General features: G+C 40.9%; 1 protein-coding gene across 1 annotated transcript in view; it reads right to left on the bottom strand.

Annotated features, from left to right (window-relative positions):
* LOC140246799 (uncharacterized) overlaps window positions 1-19,732 on the bottom strand; it is a 238,570-nt gene that overhangs the window by 208,253 nt on the left and 10,585 nt on the right. Inside the window, exons 3-6 of the mRNA XM_072326131.1 lie at window positions 19,381-19,542; window positions 11,348-11,530; window positions 8,027-8,209; window positions 1,843-2,025 (exon numbers count right to left, since the gene is read on the bottom strand). Of these exons, the coding sequence (XP_072182232.1) occupies window positions 1,843-2,025; window positions 8,027-8,209; window positions 11,348-11,530; window positions 19,381-19,542 (711 nt within the window). The remainder of the gene's footprint in view (window positions 1-1,842; window positions 2,026-8,026; window positions 8,210-11,347; window positions 11,531-19,380; window positions 19,543-19,732) is intronic.

Here is a 19,732-nt window from a genome sequence, read left to right as displayed (position 1 = left end):
GAAACAGGAAATCAGATTTCCAAGCCGTTTACGGAAATTTTTCTTTAACACTATTGACCCGTCGGTTAATGTTGTTACTGATTTAACACTCGTGTGGATGCAGAGATAGTGATAATGTAATAACGAAAAATAACGCATCAAAATGAGAGCATGAAAGCAAGTCAATATTATAGCATCTTTTGTTATTCTAAATATAAACAAAGACCCATCCATGAAATAAAGTAGAGTAGGCTGGTTTCCGAGCACCATTTTCGCACCATCAGAAGGACATGCATAATTTTACCCGATTTCAACTTTGGAAGTTACACAGAAAAAAAAAAATACATAAAAAACTCAAAAAATCCCGAGGCCATGTTAAATTGATAGGGCAAAATAGGGGCCTATAAACCTATATAATATTATGTCAAATAATAAAGATCATGAAAAATCGGTTGGCAGAGAGATAGCATTTTCTGTCTAGCTGTAAAACAATCATCTGGTATTCTGGTTGTTTTATTTTCCAATGTATAATGAAGTTTTGGATTCTTGCGCGCGTCCACGTTTGTTTTCTCGCGCAGTGAGATAATGTGGCAGCAGTGAGACACAAACTATGGAGATCAGCGAAAGGCTGATACAACATGTACAATATGCCGTGTGTTATCATGTAACGGCATTATTCGAACGCTGACGCAGAGGGCGCTATCTTGTTTAAATAAAACGGGGGCTCTTGGATGTACAGCTTTATTTGTTATGTTGTCGGCCCTTTTTAAAAGCGCCGCGGTCCGTTGGCGGCCCAAGTGTAAAAGCGCCGCGATGCGGGCTTTTGAAAGAGAGGATTTAGAAGGCCGCGGCGGAATTAAAAAAAAAAAAAAAAAAAAAAAAAAAACGGCGGCGCCGCGGTTTCGCCGGAACATGTAATCTGCCGAGGCGCCTTAAACAAAAAAAAGATTGTATTACCGTAAAGATGCAATTTGCCAAGTTTGGTGAAAATCCGTCGAAGATTTTTCAAGAAGATGGTGAAAATGTGGAAAATTGATTCACCTCCTCCCGCTCACCCCTTCCCCCAAATCAGGGCACCCCCGGATCGGCCATAATCAAACATGGAATTTTAATCATTAGTGCCTTCATACAACACTAAATTAGCTCTATCCTTTTCTATTCGACTCCGAAGACAAAACATTCCATACTTTAAGGACTCTCAGGACTCTGAGGTTTCAACTCCTCTCCCCCCCCCCCCCCTCCTCATTCGCCGCTTGGGGAGGGGAGGGAGACTTACAGTATTTAAACAAATTAAAATCATACATAAAGATATCATCTGCCAAGTTTGGTGAAAATCTGTTTTGGGGTTTACAAGACAATTACAACGGTAAATGTGTATGAGCTATTTTTTTTTTTTTTTTTTTACATCGATATTATCGATACGTAATACCGTTGAAGTACATGATTTATTAATTTTCCCGGCAGCGTTTTTACAATTCCCGGTAAAATTTAACGTTTTTTTTTTTTCATTTCCCGGCGAGACGTTTTTACCAATCCCGTTGATACAATAATTTATTCGAAATTTTTACATTGCCCGGCGAGACGCTTTTACAATTCCTGACGTTTTCACAAATCCTCGGCGAGATGTTTTTACAAATCCCGGCTCCACAGCCCTTTTTTGCACTTCCACGGATCGTTGAACGGATCACCACGGACGATGATCGTAATCAATCAATGCAGCGTTGTTGATCCAATCCTAACCGGATGTCCACACGGACAAGTACGGTGTCAACACGAATTATTCACACACACGAAATTCAGTGACCAAAAGTTCTGTACATCATACATAGACCTTATATCACGCATGGTCCTAACAGGACATACCTGACATGATGATAATGAGTCGATGGCTGTTGAGAGGAAATCACCGTCCAGGTAGGGACAATCCAGACTGAAGCTTGACAGACTTGGCAAAGTGAACAACCATTGGGCCAAGTCACCTCCAATAGAGGATTGATGTTGAGAACAGTCATCCCAGTACTCTAACGACACCTTCATATCTTGTATCTGGATAATACAAACAATAACAACATAAACCAAAGTATGGCGCACACTTCAAATAAAATTACAATCGATGAAATATAGAATCAATGACTTCTTGAATGAACTTCTTAAATGCTCGTGCAGAAGCCTGGATGCAATAACTCCTGTAAAATTATCATTGCAAGATCTCTCTTTAATCATCTAGATAAGGGTACGTTTTGTTTTGTTTTTTTTTTTCACTCCCGTATATGTCTATATACTCTCTGCAGTATATGTACTAAAGAATAATGTTTTGTGTACTACACATGAGGCTTGTATCGTCCAAACTATAGGCCTACTTAGTAGCTAAAAAAACCTGCCTCGGTCGTGAGACTTCAGGCTAAAGATGCTCCCATGAGTTCTACTATGGCCATGGTGAACAGTTGATACATAAATCTTTCGTCAAAGCACGCAGGAGAACAGAAAATTAGAAGTAGCAAAAGATAAGATGATTAATAAACACATCGATTGAGGTACGTGAGGTACTATGAGACTTATACCAGTTCACGTTACCAATAGCAATTTCCACAGAAGATGCATCTTTATATCTGCATTGTTATTTTTCTCCTATTTCATTGTGTCATGCATATAATACATCATACCTCATTATGGAGACCGAATATTATCGATAATCTCCATTGGAATGGTGTACACTCCTTTAGGCAGTGTCAATCTTGTACCTTCATATCAAATGACTTATAATGTACTGGCTATAAACGATTTGTTACAAAATTCCAATCAAACTGAGTGACGATGCATGTTTCAGGGCTGTTAAAATGACATAGAAGAAATAAGAGAACCGAACTAATTACCGTGTTTAACAGCAAATTACGAACACAATATAGGCTCAACCATACTTTGTTTGATTCATTTTTTTTAAAGCGTACTGAAAACAATTTGTGCGAGGGATTCAATTTAGAACGGGCATAATTTGTAAAGAGTCATAAGATCTCGAGCAGGATGAGGCGCAGGAAAGTATACACGAAAACACGCAGAGTATAGCCTAAAGCGCGGTTCATGCAAACACCGTTTAAGCCTCTTTCAACAACTCGTTATCATGTCTTTGTGTCCCAAACAAGTTGACTTGCCGAGATTCAATAACTTGTCATCTTGACTTCTTGTCCCAAGCAAGTCGACTTGCCGAGTTTCAACAACTTGTCATCTTGACTTCTTGTTCCAAGCGAGTCGACTTTCCGAATTTCAACAACTTGTCATCTTGACTTCTTGTCCAAAGCAAGTCGACTTGCCGAGTTTCAACAACTCGTTATCATGTCTTGTTGTCCCAAACAAGTCGACTTGCCGAGTTTCAATAACTTGTCATCTTGACTTCTTGTCCCAAGCAAGTCGACTTGCCGAGTTTCAACAACTTGTCATCTTGACTTCTTGTCCCAAGCAAGTCGACTTTCCGAGTTTTAACAACTCGTTATCATGTCTTCTTGTTCCAAACGAGTCGACTTGCCGAGTTTCAACAACTTGTCATCTTGACTTCTTGTACCAAACGAGTCGACTTGCCGAGTTTCAACAACTTGTCATCTTGACTTCTTGTCCAAAGCAAGTCGACTTTCCGAGTTTCAACAACTCGTTATCATGTCTTTTTGTTCCAAACGAGTCGACTTGCCGAGTTTCAACAACTTGTCATCTTGACTTCTTGTCCCAAGCAAGTCGACTTTCCGAGTTTCAACAACTCGTTATCATGTCTTTTTGTTCCAAACGAGTCGACTTGCCGAGTTTCAATAACTTGTCATCTTGACTTCTTGTCCCAAGCAAGTCGACTTGCCGAGTTTCAACAACTCGTTATCATGTCTTCTTGTCCCAAACGAGTCGACTTACCGAGTTTCAACAACTTGTCATCTTGTCTTCTTGATCCAAGCAAGTCGACTTGCCGAGTTGCGATAACTTGGCTTCTCGGTATTTAACCTGTCTTCTCGTCTTCTTATCTCGTCATCTGGTTGGCACTTTTAAGCTTCCGTACTCGTATGCCTTTTCTCTCGGTCTCTCTCACCTAGCCCGCCTCACCCCTGAAAATGACACACCCATACTATTTCTGCCCAGGCCAACGCTGCTGTGAACTCTAAAAATACGTGCTCATACACGTTGAAGGCATTTTCATTGCCACAGTAGTGCCTGCTGCTCAAAAAAACTTTGTTCGCACAAACATCAAAACACAAACACAAACAGACACACGTACGCATACAGGCACACGTATACACACAAACAAACCACTACCACTATACAACCACCACACATGCACAGTTCTACATAGTGTATTATTGTACTCCAAAGTCCAAACACACACACACACGCACACACACACACACACACACGTGTACGCATAACTTACTTGTCATACCTATCCCACCAAAGCATGACACCGGAGCAACCACCCCGAGCCGGGGGCGACAATCTTTGACGGGGCGACAATCTTTGTCGCATCCATTTTTTTTTTTTTTTTTTTTTTTTTTGCCATCATAGATTGTCGCCATCGAGGTCAAAAATTGGGAACTGCACAAGCGTCACAGAATGGTCTCCAGACGACAATCTTTGACGGGCGACAATCCTTGACGCAAACTCCGTCAAGGATTGTCGCTCTAAGCCGGGGGTGACAATCCTTATCGGGGCGACTATCCTTGTCGCAACAAGGTGGCAGCTAAATCTGGGAAATCAAGGAATGTGATGGTAATAGGATCATGCTGGAAATCCGTGGAAATCTATCTTTTTTGTGGATATATCAAAAAGATAAATGATTAGCCTTTTTTCCAGGATATTTACCATCAATATCCTTAAAGGACAGGTTCACCTTCATTAACATACGGATTGAGAGAATGTAGCAATATTAGTAGAACACATCATTGAAAGTTTGAGAAAAATCAAACAATCCGTTCAAAAGTTATGAATTTTTGAAGTTTTTGTGCAGTCACCGCTGGATGAGAAGACTACTGCAGTGCATGATGTCACATGCGTACAACAATATAAGGAAAATATAAAGAGAATTTCACAAAATTTCATCTTTTGAAAAAAGTGCACATTCCCTCGACTCGTTACTGACATATGTTATGGGTAATATCATTCCCATTGCTTTTGGAAAGAGGCAAGTCAAGTGCTCTTTTCTTATGCGAAAAAAAGTGAAAATATGTTGAATTTTCTTTATATTTTCTTTATACTGTTGTACTCATATGACATCACGAACCCTAGTAGTCTCCTCATCCAGCGGTTCCAACACAAACATTTTAAAAATTCAGAACGTTTGCATCGATTGTCCAATTTTCCTCAAACTTTCACTGATGTGTTCTACTATAAATATTGCTGCATTCTCTCAATCCTTATGTTTATGAAGGTGAACTTGTCCTTTAAAGATTAAATATCTTTGCCCTTTTCCAACGTTCATAACGTAAAGTGAACAGTGGGGAATATGTGGAGGAATTATAGGTCGATATCTCAAAAACTACAAATTGAAATTACTTGTTTATGAAAGAGGTTAAAATTTGCTCTGACATTCTTAGAATGTTGCATTTTTCTACTTCAGGTAGGGAGTATAGTCCTTCAATGTACAAAACTGAGTTTAATATTTTAAGAAATACTCTTCAAAGTCTTGTCTCCCAAGAAGGCATATAAAAAATTAAATAAAAAAAAAAAGTGCCCAAAATGACTTTTGCCGCATTTTGGTATCTCCCTGGCCCACTGTACGATGTAACAACACAACATCTTGTAATGATGATGTGGGCACATTTACTGCCTCAGATATATTAGCAGATGAAACAACTTCTCACATTTCCATTGGATCAAACCAAAATATTATATATATATATATATATATTACCACATGCTATTGCAATATACAAAAGCTGCATACGACAATAGTGCATGAGGTGTATCCGACCCCCCCCCCCCCATTTCAGAAACTCTTGGTGTGGAATGTTATATTGATTGATAATGTTTCTATAAATTGATCGATAGATAATTAATCAAGAAACGATATCAATAATTTGATATCACCATTAGTTATTAAGGTAATTTCATTATGCTAAGAAGCACATTGATATGAATAAACTTTAATACATGGATACATTAACAGTAGCATGGTTGTTAACTTGTGACATTTTCTTTGTATGATTATTTCCATTATCATCAGCATGTTTTGTATTCAGTAAAGAATGCTATCAGTGAATATAGGACTAGAGTCACCTTGTATTCATTAACTCGCGACTGCAGAAAAGATACTTAAATTAAAATGTAAACTGGTCAATCCCAAGACACAAGGAAGTCGCACTGGTCATCAAACCTCTTATGCCTCGTGCTAATAACAATGATAATAGCAGTAATAATAATCATCATCATAATCATAATCATAACCATAATCATTATATATATATATATATATAAAATGATACGTTGTATGTGTAATGTGCTTAATGCAAGGTTTCTAAGCGCACAGGGAAAAGACAAAATGAAAAAAAAAAGTGAGGGAAAGCAGACAGATCAAAACAGAGGTAAAAATAGCATGACATAAATCAATGTCTATACCAGTCATTAAACACATACAATAATTGAACTACACTCAGAATATTAACTTAGGGAAGCAATCAATGTGGGAAAAGATGAGTTTTAAGGAGTGCATTAAATGATTTTACTGATGTGGCTTGTCGTATATGAATGGGTAGGGTAGATTGTTCCAAAGCTTGGGTGCAGTAACTGCAAATGAGCGTTATGCGTAACGTGTCTTAGTGCGAGGTCCGGGTAACAGTTGAAGATGGGCAGAAGCATGGGAGCGCAGACGTCTAGATGCAGAAGAAGTTGATGAGGATCGGAGAGAGATTAGGTTCTGTAGGTATGAAGGGGCTTGGTTATGGATAGCTTTGTAGACAACGAGGATAACTTTGAAGACAACACGTTCCTTTATTGGCAACCAATAAAGTGACCTGATGATTGGGGTAATGTGTTCAAACTTCTTGGAACGTTTGACTACTCTGGCGGCGGCGTTCTGGGCCCCGTTTCATAAAACTTGTTATCAGTGACAAGTTGTCATAGTTGTGACAAGCTACTGAAATCCGTGCATCTGACTGGCTGAGAGCAAATTTGTCCTAGATAATGTGGTAGTTGTAACTGACAACAAGTTTTATGAAACGAGGGCCTGGATGCGTTGAAGGGGTGCAATATGGGATTGGGGTAAACCGGCTAGGAGACGGTTACAATAATCAAGTGAGATGACACGAATGCACGGTTAAGCTTTTCGGTGGCAGAAGCGTCGAGGTACTAAATACCCGTCAACCATTAGGTATTAGAAACAGGGTGTGACAGGAACGGTGAATAATGAAATAAAGAACATAAACATTGGAATCCCATCCTAAACACTTAGATGAAACTTAATAATCTGAAGCAGAGACGATACGTGACGAAGGATATTTTCGCGCAATTCATGAAAACAGATGGCAAATTTGGTGTTATTAAAAAAAAATATATATATATTTCATGCCTATTGGCTAATAAATGATCTTGCAACTGTTTTTTTTTTCGTATCATTCCGTTCATTTAACATCGCTGAAAAAAATTGTCCCTCGCCACATTTTTTGTTTCAATATTTTCATGTAATACATTAAAAGACGACCATTCAATTTACACTTTTAATAATCATCTACATTTATCGTATTCGTTACATGGTTATGAGTACACTTTACGGTTCTCTGTTGCGACTAATTTATCTCTCGTTGATGTCGTTCCCAATACATATATTGAACGGTTCAAACGTGGCAAAACAACAACAGCTCACCACGTTGGTGCCAAAGAACCTGTCCAGGGCCCTGGGTTATTAGACACACAAGTTTAGTAATTACTCCAATATGGCATATATTGTAATTGCGAAGCAGCGGCTGTTGAGACTTTATAATTATTGAAGAGTCATTAAACAAACTAAAATACATAATAATTATCGAGAAATTCGTGAATATTAGCGGGAAAATATTACATATATTAGTAGATCAGGGATACATACCTGACATGATGATACAGAGGAGATGGCTGTTGAGAAGAAATAACGGTCCAGGTACGGACAATCCAGGCAGAAGCTTGACAGACTTGACAGAGTGGATACCCATTGGGCCAAGTGACCGCCTATGGATGATTGATGTTGAGAACTTTCATCCCAGCTGTGAAAAGACAAACTCAGATCTTGAATCTGTTAAAAAAATAAAAAAAGGACAGAAAATAGTCATGAGATAAGTTTAAAAATATGAAATAAATTAAATAAAAAAACGAAAAAAAAATTATATTCAATGCTCGACGAAAGTCTATTATTAGAAGGCTAGTATTGATAGTAACGGTAATAATGATGATTATGTTTGTGCATTTTGTGTGTCAGGAATATTACAAGATAACATGCTGGATCAACAATAACGATATTTTTCATACCCCCACATCATACTACTGGCGTAAGGGAAAGAGAAAAAAAGAATATGTATACATGTGTATACAGTACATGACGCGGGCATCTGAAAACTAATGATTTAACTGTTCAATGAGCCCTCGGCCTTTGTATAATGTAGACATAATGGTATCCAGCATTTACATTTACATTTTGATTACATTTACATTATGACATTTACATATTACATTTTGACGCCAAATACAGAGAATGAACCTACGTCTTCTCATCAAATGACAAAGAATTGTTGGGTCACAACCAATACGTTTTTAAAGGTCATTCAATATACTACGAATAAAACAAACTAAAAAAAAATACATGTTGTAAGACGACATAGGTCTTACCGTATAGGATGATGATGAGGTTGTGACTTTTGAAATGAAATCACCGTCCAGGTAAGGGCATTTTAGATGGAAGCTCGAAAGACTTGACATAGCGAATAACCATTTTGCCAGGTTGCCCCCACTTGGGGAGTGATGTTCAGAACCGTCACCCCAGCTTTCAAAAGACAGACTCAGAACTTGAATCTTGGCCTGTAAATTGACATCAAGAAAGTGGATATTGATTTTGCTATCAATGTGGTATCCATTATTCATTTTAGTAATGACATACCGACAAGTGACACCAAATAAATAGCTCTTACTTATTTACACTTACAATTCAGCGGTAATGTCAGTTGTATTTTTTTCTTTTTCGTTTGCATGATTTTCAAAAAAAACTAGAAATGTCGCTACAGCGACTGGTTATACCCCCGCCAAACAACATTTCATAAGCTTTGGTCAAAAAACTGAGGAAGTAGTTAAATCCGCAAGATCTTTCCTTGATCTTCTGCCATTAATATGCCGTTACCATGGCAACGTACTTGCGGGTACTGTCGAAAAATGCGTCTTGCACATCTACAACCAAAGGCACACATCTGTACCAAGTTTCATGGAAATTGGGCAAAAACTGAGGAAGTAGTTTGCAACACAAAATTTTCCATCATTTTGGCTCATAATATGTGAGCTGTTACCATGGCAACATACTTTTTGTCACTGTCAAGAAATGTGTCATGCTGACCTATATCCTATTAAGACAAACATTCAATATGAATTCCATGAGAATTGGAAGAACACTGATGAAGCAGTTTTGCCATGAAGCATTTTGCCCTATATTTTACCAATAACATGCCGTTACCATGGCAACGCACTTTTTGCCACTGCGGAAATATGTGTCTTGCACATTAACATATTCAGATGAACATCTGTACCTAATTTCATAAAAATTGATCAAAAACTGCGGGAGGAGTTCGCGACGCAAGATTTGTACCCATTTTTGCCCATAATATGCCGTTACCATGGCAACGTACTTTTGGGTACTGTCAAAAAATACGTCTTGCACATCTACAACCCAAGGCACACATCTGTGCCAAGTTTTATGGGAATCGGTTGAAAACTGAGGAAGTAGTTCGCGACGCAAGATTTGCAACGGACCGACCGCCCGACCGACCGCCCAACCGCCCGCCCGACCGCCCGACCGTCCGCTGATTCCTATATACCCCCTTCAAACTTCGTTTGGCGGGGATATAAAAATACGCAAAAGTTATCACATTACTGACAGTAAGCCACGCTGCAGCCACGCACATTCTTTTCTATGAATAGAATATTGTTGATAATTATAATTACTATAAGATGGACTCCACGGAGAATACGTACAAGTGTAGATGTCCTTCTTTTCATCATAATTCTAAAAGTTCGCGTTATGACCATAAATGTACTCATAATAATTATGTGTGTAGCAAAACTCACAGCTCGTCATTTCCATACACTGCAAAAAGTCCGGTGTTTAATAGTGAACACCGAGCTGGTGTTAAATTTTCGGTGCTCATTTCTGGTGTTAAATTAACACCTCCGGATGTCATTTCCAAATTTTAAACTGTTTTTTGAAGAGTTTCTTACTAACTGCACTTCTTGTTGATTTTTAATTTAAACAAGACGGTCAAGAATTTTACATCAAAATACTAGATTTTTGAAAAAATGTGAAAATAAATTCACACCACAGTAACACCAACTGGTGTGGTCTCTTATTGAAGCTGGACGGGTGTTAAACCATTAATATTAACACCAACAAATATCAAATCAATACCATGTAGTGTCATTTTTGAATTAACACCAGTACAGTGTCAAAATAACACCAGATACAGTGTCAAATTAACACCACGAAGTGTCAGGTGAACACTTTTCAACACCATCACAGTGCATTTTCAACACCTGTGGGTGTGGTCCTTTATTGAAGTTTGATCGGTGTTAGATTTAACACCCGTGGTGTTAAATCTAACACCGATGTTTTTAGAGTGTATATTTAGAGCAATGTACCAGAAACCAATTTAACACCAATTTCTAAACGATAAAAAAAATAATAATGAATTCATCCAAAATTTTGTGTTCATCCATACTTCATGGGAAGTTTCTTATCTTCTTATAAACAAAAACAAAAAAAAATTGGAAACTTAAAGCCCCATCTCAATCAAAATTACACCATCTCTTTTAAATAACGTAGTCTATGGCAATCAACTTTGACCCCACGATCACCAAATTCTCAAGAAAATCATTGTCAGGCAATATATGCAAATGTTCAAAGTTTTAGAAAATACCTTCAGATGAACGGACAGCCACAAAAGAAAAAAAAAATGTCGAACCAGAATAAGATCAGTGTGCATTAAGAAGTTCTATTCTTACCAAATGTAACCTACAAATTCCAATCACTTGTCAGACAAAATGAAGGGGAAGCCGAGCATGCCTCCAGAATCATGAGACTAATGATCAATTAAACAAACTAATAAAGCATGAGTCAGAAAACACAATGCATATTAACAGCCCAACGTAAATGTAATATAGTCCTGATATAACGTACTTGACATGATGATGCTGAGGCGATGGCTGTTGAGACGAAATCACCGTCAAGGTAAGGGCATCCCAGACTGAAGCTTGAAAGACTTGATATACTGAATGCCCATTTTGCCAAGTTACCCCCAATCGGAGAGTGATGTTGAGAACCGTCATCCCAGCTTTGAAGAGATATACTAACATCTTGGAGCTGTAGAAAGAGAAATTGACTAGATTTGAATAACAAATTGTAAATAGTTTGTTTAGAAAAAAAGTAAATACAAATAAATAGAGAACATGTATACTGCAATTTAAATGAATGCCAGATCGGTGTGAAGATTATATCAGTTCAAACACACATACACACACACACACACACACTCACAAACAATAACTCTATTTCAGACAAAACCCAGTGCTTTGTTGTAAAATCCCATTAGCGCCAACCGCCCCCCTCTTTTGTTTGTTTGGGAATTTCAAATTATCTTCCTTCACGTACAACATGCAGTTATGCTGTACTATTCACTTTGTACACAATGTAGGCCCTATATACACGCATGATGCGGATTTTGTGTGAAGCATGCTAGCCTTTAAACAAGGCGACTCGCTCTGCGTGCCCCCGTATAGCGCGTTTACCCCACAAACCTGTTGGCCGGCGAGTGGGGCTCGCTCCACTCGCCGGCCAACAGGTTTGTGGGGTAAACGCGCTATACGGGGGCACGCAGAGCGAGTCGCCTTGTTTAAAGGCTAGAAGCATGCAGGCTGCAGGGCCAACGTCGCGTTGGATCTAGATAATAGGGAGCTTTAGATTTTGACGCGCGGACGTTTGAGCCGACGCTTGCGCTGGACGTTCTCCTCCCCCTGCGTCGTGTGGAAAAGTAGCTTTAGATTACGCTGGGACGCAACGTATAAAAAACAAAATCGCGCCCCCATATCATCAGTGCATGAAGAAGCTCTCTACGTCGCAAACTGTGCGGACGTTAAAATAGCCCAGTACGCGTAGGAAAAAACAAAGGCGACGCAAGCTAAAAAAAAAATGACTTTACGCGCGCTACTGCGCAAGCTCAGAACATGTTTTTTTTTTTTCCTTTGAACGTCCGCGCGTCTAAAATCTAAAGCTCCCTAGTGAAGGGATACGACAGACACTTATAGACTCTGGCCGCGTTTGTCTGACCCAGAACATAAGCGAAACTGCAAGTAAGTATGCCTTTTATCTAAAAATGATGTGTTCTGCTCCTCTTGATTTAACGAATAGTATTTGTGCTGAATTGGGTGAGTACTGCTCACAAAAAAGAAACCTTGTTTGGTCCAGAAAAATGAAAGGTCCTGATGTATAGTCATGATATTGATAATGATAATAATAAGTGGTTGTCATAGCAATTCAGTTTCAAAGACACTGCATATATTTTTATACAGTATAAATCACAAGAAATTTCTGCTGCACAGTATTATTTTTTAATACTTTCAGTTACATGAAGACATTTTTCGTCAGGACATTTCTCTAAATTGAACAATTTTCGCAGTAATTAACTCTGAAACTTAAATTAAACTACTGTAAAAGTTACAGTAAATTACTCAAGGTCATACATTAAGTTATTTTGAGACTTTTACAGAAGCATTTCTTTTTCGAACAAAAAACAAAACAAAAATCATTATGACGTCCAGGATTCATTTGTGCCTAAAGCAGATAGTGACTACTGAAAGAGAGGGAATAGTTCGGTAAGAATCACGTATGTTGCGACACAATGTAGCCCCCGTCAAAAAATTGTCCTCCGGCTGTTCCCAGGTTTTGACCTCGATGGCGACAATTTATGATGGCAAAAATAATTGTTGCAACATAAATCATCGCCCCGTCAAATATTGTCGCCAGCCATGCACTGTGAATAATGTGGTTGGGATGGTTGCTCCGGCGATATGCTTTGGTGGGGTGGGTATGACTGATACGTTATGCCAGGTAAGTTATGTGTGTGTGTGTGTGTGTGTGTGTGTGTGTTTGGAGTAAAATAATACAATATGTGGAAACTGTGCGTGTATGGTTATAGTATAGTGGTAGTGGTTTGTTTGTCTACGTGTATTCGTCTGCCTGAATGCGTACGTGTTAATGTGAGTACGTGGCTTAGGTGTATAGGGTGTGTGGTATGTGATGCGTGTTTGTGGCGCGGTTTTGCAGTCAGACCGCAGCACGTATGCTAATGAGCCGATCCGGCAAGATTTATTCAGTACACTCGTCGACGATCTTTGCTTTCGAAAGGTGTCTCGTCGTGCGAGATTTTGCGAGAGTTTGACAGGGCTATGGTTTTCACAGTGTAGCGACTTGCACATACATTCATCATGGTTACAAGACACGGTAAATTGTTCTGCAGACTCTGGTCTTTATTTTGATACTAAATTTGCGTATAACATCGGATCTTATCATAACGATATTATCAGTTGAATTTGCGTAAATTTTACCTGTTTTTCACGGAAGATTTTGTCGTCTAAAGTTCGTTTTTGGTTCCTGACCGGTTTGAGAAACTGTTGTTTTTGATTTTGGCTTTTTCGTAGGGAGGAAACTTAGATACTCATCATATATTGGAGTCAAGGAGATGCAAGCATGATTTAGACTAGTTTTTCTGTTTTGAAATGTCTGTAAAATTCTCTCTAAGCCGGAAGTATGCTCCACACAAAGTGTACAGTGGCGCGAAAGCGCTCTCTCATTGGACAGTGCTTGCATTCAGCACTTGAACTTGGCTTGAACCACACGCGTGCCAAGAAACCGCAAGTGGCATCAAACCGTTATGTAGCAGCGTAATGACGTAATGCAAGCGCTGAATGCAAGCGCTGTCCAATGAGAGAGCTTACTCTTGAGATTGCACGGTTTCAAGCTGATCAGCACTGACATCGATGTATATTTTATTGGTTCCTGACCGGTTTAAGCAACAAATTGTCAAGATGTTTACATGTATAGAAAGATTAAAAGATAGACTATCAAATAATGCATTTTCATTGAGATGCAAAGTGAATTCGGCATTCTTTTGACGTCGTGAACGTGTACTGCACGAATTACTTTTTTCATCACTTTTCAAGCTCAAATTACGCTATGATACTTTTCATTTACAATAATTTGAGTAACATGTGACGATAGTTTACATATTTTCCTTGAATTTGCTGCCAAATTTGTGAATTAAGGTGTATTTTTGTTGCCGAAATCCAAAGGACAAAATCCCCTTCCGCAGCTCATTACGTATGCAAGCCTAGAGCAGAAGCAGGCTTCCATACGAGTTGAATAAATACGAGCGAATTTATATCGGGTGCTGCGGTCTGACTGTTTGTGCCTGCATGAGTGTATTATTGGGCCGGATGCATAAACGCTAGCAATTGCTTGTGCTAGCCGTTTACTCGAATCCGTATGCATAAAAACAAGCAATTGCTGGCAAGCAGAAGCTTTTGCTAGCAAGCACAAGCAATTGCTTGCTGCCCGCAAGCAATTGCTTAGAGACCAAGCGTTTGCTTAAAAAAAAAAACGTATGCATAAAACATACCTTTTGCTTGTTCTTGCTAGCAATTGCTTACGATTTTCCAAGCTCTGCAAAATGAACTTGAGCTTTTGCTTAACTTGGACGTTCCCTCTTAAGTATCATTTTCACATTCATACAAGAAAGACCACACTTGTGCAGGAGTGGTATAAATCTACAAGAAATTATTCTTTAGCAGGGTTAGAAACTTTTTCATTTCAACAACGGGAAAGTCCAGTGGTCAGCACGCAAAATGTGATGAAAAGCAGGTAGATGTCTGACGTCGGTGGATAGCAAGGAGACCTCTCTCCACGTGAGATCTGGCAGATCCGGGCTATCTCTATAAGCAGTGATGGGAATCAGCCAGTACGTGTGTGTGTAAAGATGTGTGTGTGCGTCTGTGTGTGCATTTATGAGTGCCATTTCATAGCTATATTGCTATGTTAGGAAATATTTCGCACACACACGCTCTTTCAAATACGTGCTGTCACACTCGTCTTTGTTCTTGTGTTCGCACAGGCGTGACGTTCCTTTTGTTGAAAACGCAAGCAATTGCTTGTGCGGGACAAGCAAAAGCAGAGCTACCGAGTCTCACGCACTCTGCGTGAGACTCAAGCATTTAGGGCCTGTCTCGCGATTTCACGCAGGGCACCCATTTTTCTCACGCATCGGGTGAAGTCTGCTATTTGTGCAAAAAATAAGGAGCATAGCTCAAAGGATTCAAGTGATAGTTGCAATTGAAGGTATATTTCCCTTTTGTCTTTCAAAATTAATAAAACATAGTCACTTAAGTATGCACCAGATCGCATCATTAAGAGCTAATAATTCAAAAAAGCTCCATACCATGGGAGGGGTGACACCCTCCTCGTTCGCGTGCGCATGCGCGCGAGCGCTGAAACGCCGAGTCATGAAAATCTCACTCATAAAAATTTTTTGAACTTGACATCTCTGCAAAAGGTATGAGCACATGCAAAAGGTTATGCATATGAATTTAAGCAATTGCTTGAGCTACACCTTTTGCTAGACGAGCTTGTGCTTTTGCTTGAAGCAATTGCTTACAAGCAATTGCTTGTTTTATGCATTCGGCCCATTGTCTTAACCAGGGGTTTGATGTACCTGGGCTACGTACAGCCTGCGTATGTGTGTTCGTGTGTCTACGTAAGCACCCAGGATGTAAAAGGAACAAGGAAACTCACATTCAAGCTCCACAATTCCCACAACAAGCACAGCGCTGCACACACACACAAACACACACACACACACACACACACACACATCCGAACCTATACCACCTTCCTTCCCTATTTTGATACGTAAAGGCCGTGTCACACCTTTCCGGGCAAGCCTTGCGTGCGACTTGCAAAGAACAATTTTTACTGCCCGGATGTCCCCAGAATGAGCCGCACATGACAATACCTAGCACGTATCTCACCCGTAGTCACCCGGAGGTGTGCACGCAAATCTTTTTACCCGCAAGCATGTTTAAAGGCCATGTCACACAAGCCTTGCGTGCGACTTGCAAAGAACAATTTTGAATACCCGGAGGTCCCCGTAGATATCCGCACATGACTGTACCTAGCATGTATCTCAAAAGTAGTCGCCCGGAGGTGCGCACGCATATTTTTTTTTTTTTTTTCCGCAACCGTGTTTTGGCCCTGTCACACCTTTCCGGGCAAGCTACTCGGGCTTGTTACGTGTAGGGATTTTCTAGCATACCGGACATTCCTGAGGGTGGAAAAGGATTTGTGCGAGTCAGCGCATGTGTCTTACTCGCTGGACGCGTTATACTTGCGAGTATACTGTGTGACACCAGCCTTGCGTGCGACGTGCAAAGAACAAATTTGAATACCCGGAGGTCCCCGTAGATATCCTCACATGACAGTACCTAGCATGTATCTCAAAAGTAGTCGCCCGGAGGTGCGCACGCATATTTTTTTTTTTTTTTTTTAACCCGCAACCGTGTTTAGGCCCTGTCACACCTTTCCGGGCAAGCTACGCAGGCTTGTTGCGTGTAGGGATTTTCCACCATACCGGAGAATTTCTGAGGGCGAACAAGGATTTGGGCGAGTCAGTGCATGTGTCTTACTTGCAGGACGCGTTCTACTTAAATTCTACATGCGGGTATACTGTGTGACCTTTGTACCAGTCGCGTGGGGGCTGACAATTCAGTGATGGAATTCCTCTGAAGAAATGGCAAAAGTCCCCCGGAAAGTCATTATCTTGGCTGCATACGAGGACTGCGAAGTACCTGCGTGGGAGTTGCCTGCGAAGTGATACCGCAAAGGGCGTTCTGCGTGGACCTTTCTGGGCATCCCGCGACTCACCCTCAAAAAGTGTTGGTCATGCTCAAAACTTGGCTGCGGTTAAATCGGACTTGCGTGAGCACCTCCGGGCAACTACAGGCGAGATACGCGCTACGTACTGTCAGGTGTGAACCAACTGATGAGAGCTCCGAGTTAAAAGCCGCAAAACTTCCCCAGATACGGTATGACAAGGCCTTGAGCATGCTCAAAACTTGTTCCGAGTGAGTCGTGGGGTTTCGCTCGCAGAGGTACACGCAGAACACAAGTAGGAGACCCTTACCGGCAGCACCTCGCAGGCAACTCCAACGCAGGTACTTCCATAAGTCGCTCGTAACAGAAAACGGATCGGTTTCAAAGCTCTCACGCAGGACACACGGAATGCACGCAAGTAGAAGATACATAGCACGCGTCTAGCAGGTAAGAAACATGATTGTGCACAAATTGCAAACATTCTTGTTCGCCCGCTGAAAATCTTCTGCGTGCTGGAAACAACCCCCTCACCACAAGCCCGCATAGCTTGCCCGGAAAGGTGTGACACGGCCTTACGACATAATGGACCGTATACATAAAAGCAGCATCCGCCCACACGCAAGCACCACTTCGGCTAATATACAAATCCGTCAAGGCCGTGTCACACCTTTCCGGGCAAGCCTTGCGTGCGACTTGCAAATAACAATTTTTACTACCCGGATGTCGAATGAGCCGCACATTACAGTACCTAGCACTTATCTCATCCGTAGTCACCCGGAGGTGTGCATGTAAATCTTTTTACCCGCAACCATGTTTAGGCCCTGTCACACCTTTCCGGGCAAGCTATGCGTTCTGTTGCGTGTAGGGATCGATTTTCCAGCATACCGGGAATTTCTGCGTGCAAACAATAATTTGGGCGAGCCAGTGCATGTGTCTTACCTGCTTGACGCGTTCTACTTTAATTCTACATGCGGGTATACTCTGTGACCTTTGTACCAGTCGCGTGGGGGCTGACAACTCAGTGAAGGCATTCCTCTGAAGGAATGAATAAAGTCACACGGAATGTCATTATCTTGGCTGCATACGGGGACTACGAAGTACCTGCGTGGGAGTTGCCTGCGAAGTGCTGCCGCTAAGGGCCTCCTACTGGCGTTCTGCGTGGACCTCTCTGGGCATCCCCGCGACTCATCCGGAAAAAAAGTTTTGGTCATGCTCAAAACCTGGCTGCGGTTAAATCGGACTTGCGTGAGCACCTCCGAGTAACTACAGGCGAGATACGTGCTACGTACTGTCAGGTGCGTACCAACTGCGGAGAGCTCCAGGTAGCAAATTTGTTTCTCCGCAAGTCAAGCCGCAAAACTTCCCCAGACACAGTATAACAAGGCCTTGAGTATGCTTAAAACTTGTTCCGAGTGACTCGTTGGGGTTCGCTCGCAGAGGCACACGCAGAATACCAGTAGGAGACCCTTACTGGCAGCACCTCGCAGGAGTTGGCTCTCACGCAGGTCACACGGAATGCACGCAAGTGGAAGCCAAGTAGCACGCGTCTAGTAGGTAAGAAACAAATCCGAAAATTGCAAACATTCTTGTTCTCTCGCGGAAAATCTTCTACGTGCTGGTAACTACCTCCTCGCCGCAAGCCCGCGTAGCTTGCCCGGAAAGGCGTGACACGGCCTTCAAGCAAACCCATCAAACTAAAAGCTGCCGATAAAATCAATATGACGTTTATGCCGCAACAGCTTACCCCTATCCACGCGTATCCAAAACGCATAATAAAGACATTCTTCCATCATATACACTAACACACAAGCACATGCACCCACACACACACACACAAACGGACACTCAATTATCATGTGCGCGCACACTTATACATACAGTACTTCCTTGGAACCTCACCATGAGTTTTTACATGGCTTGTTTGCATGGATATAGCCATGTAAGTTATGTTTTGGTATGTAAATGACTATGTCTTGAAAGAATGATATTACCCAGCAAAATGTGCTTCGAGGGCGGTCGACAATTTTTGCCACCAACCCTTATCATAAATTGTCGCCAGACGACAATTTATGACGGGATGTCAATTTAAGGCGCCATCTCCGTCAAAAATTGTCGCCTGTTTCAGGGGGCGACAATTTTTGACGGGGCGACAATTTATGTCGCAACACACGTATTTGCTTCATAAAAATTATTCTTTTACATCGCATACATGGTATATTATTGTTTATCACTTCAAATTTTTATATGCATAGGGCGCGAGTTACCAAACTGCATAGCGTCGTGGAAGACCTCACCTGACAGGTCGAAGTCTTGTCTCCGATGATCTTATAGAAGTCCGCGTGGAATTTTGAATTCGTTATTGTCACTTTGCGCAGTACACTGCTAGAACACATTCCCTCCGCCAATTCACGTGACGTAGTTTTTCCGCAGTTGACTTCGTCAATAGATATCGATTTCTGATGTACGAAGCAAACATTAATTCATTGAGGTAGAACAATAACGATTCATAATATTGAGGTGGAACTCCAATTAAATGCAGTAGCATTATTCCGGGGGTGGGGGGGGGGCAATTAATAAGACGTGATATACTGTATTCATGCTTTCATTCATTTTATGCCTTTCTGGTCCTGGATGGTAATTATGTAA

The sequence above is a fragment of the Diadema setosum genome, chromosome 3 (genome assembly GCF_964275005.1).
Source record: "Diadema setosum chromosome 3, eeDiaSeto1, whole genome shotgun sequence".
NCBI classification, from domain to species: Eukaryota; Metazoa; Echinodermata; class Echinoidea; order Diadematoida; family Diadematidae; genus Diadema; species Diadema setosum.
This window is presented reverse-complemented; position numbering and strand designations above follow the sequence as displayed.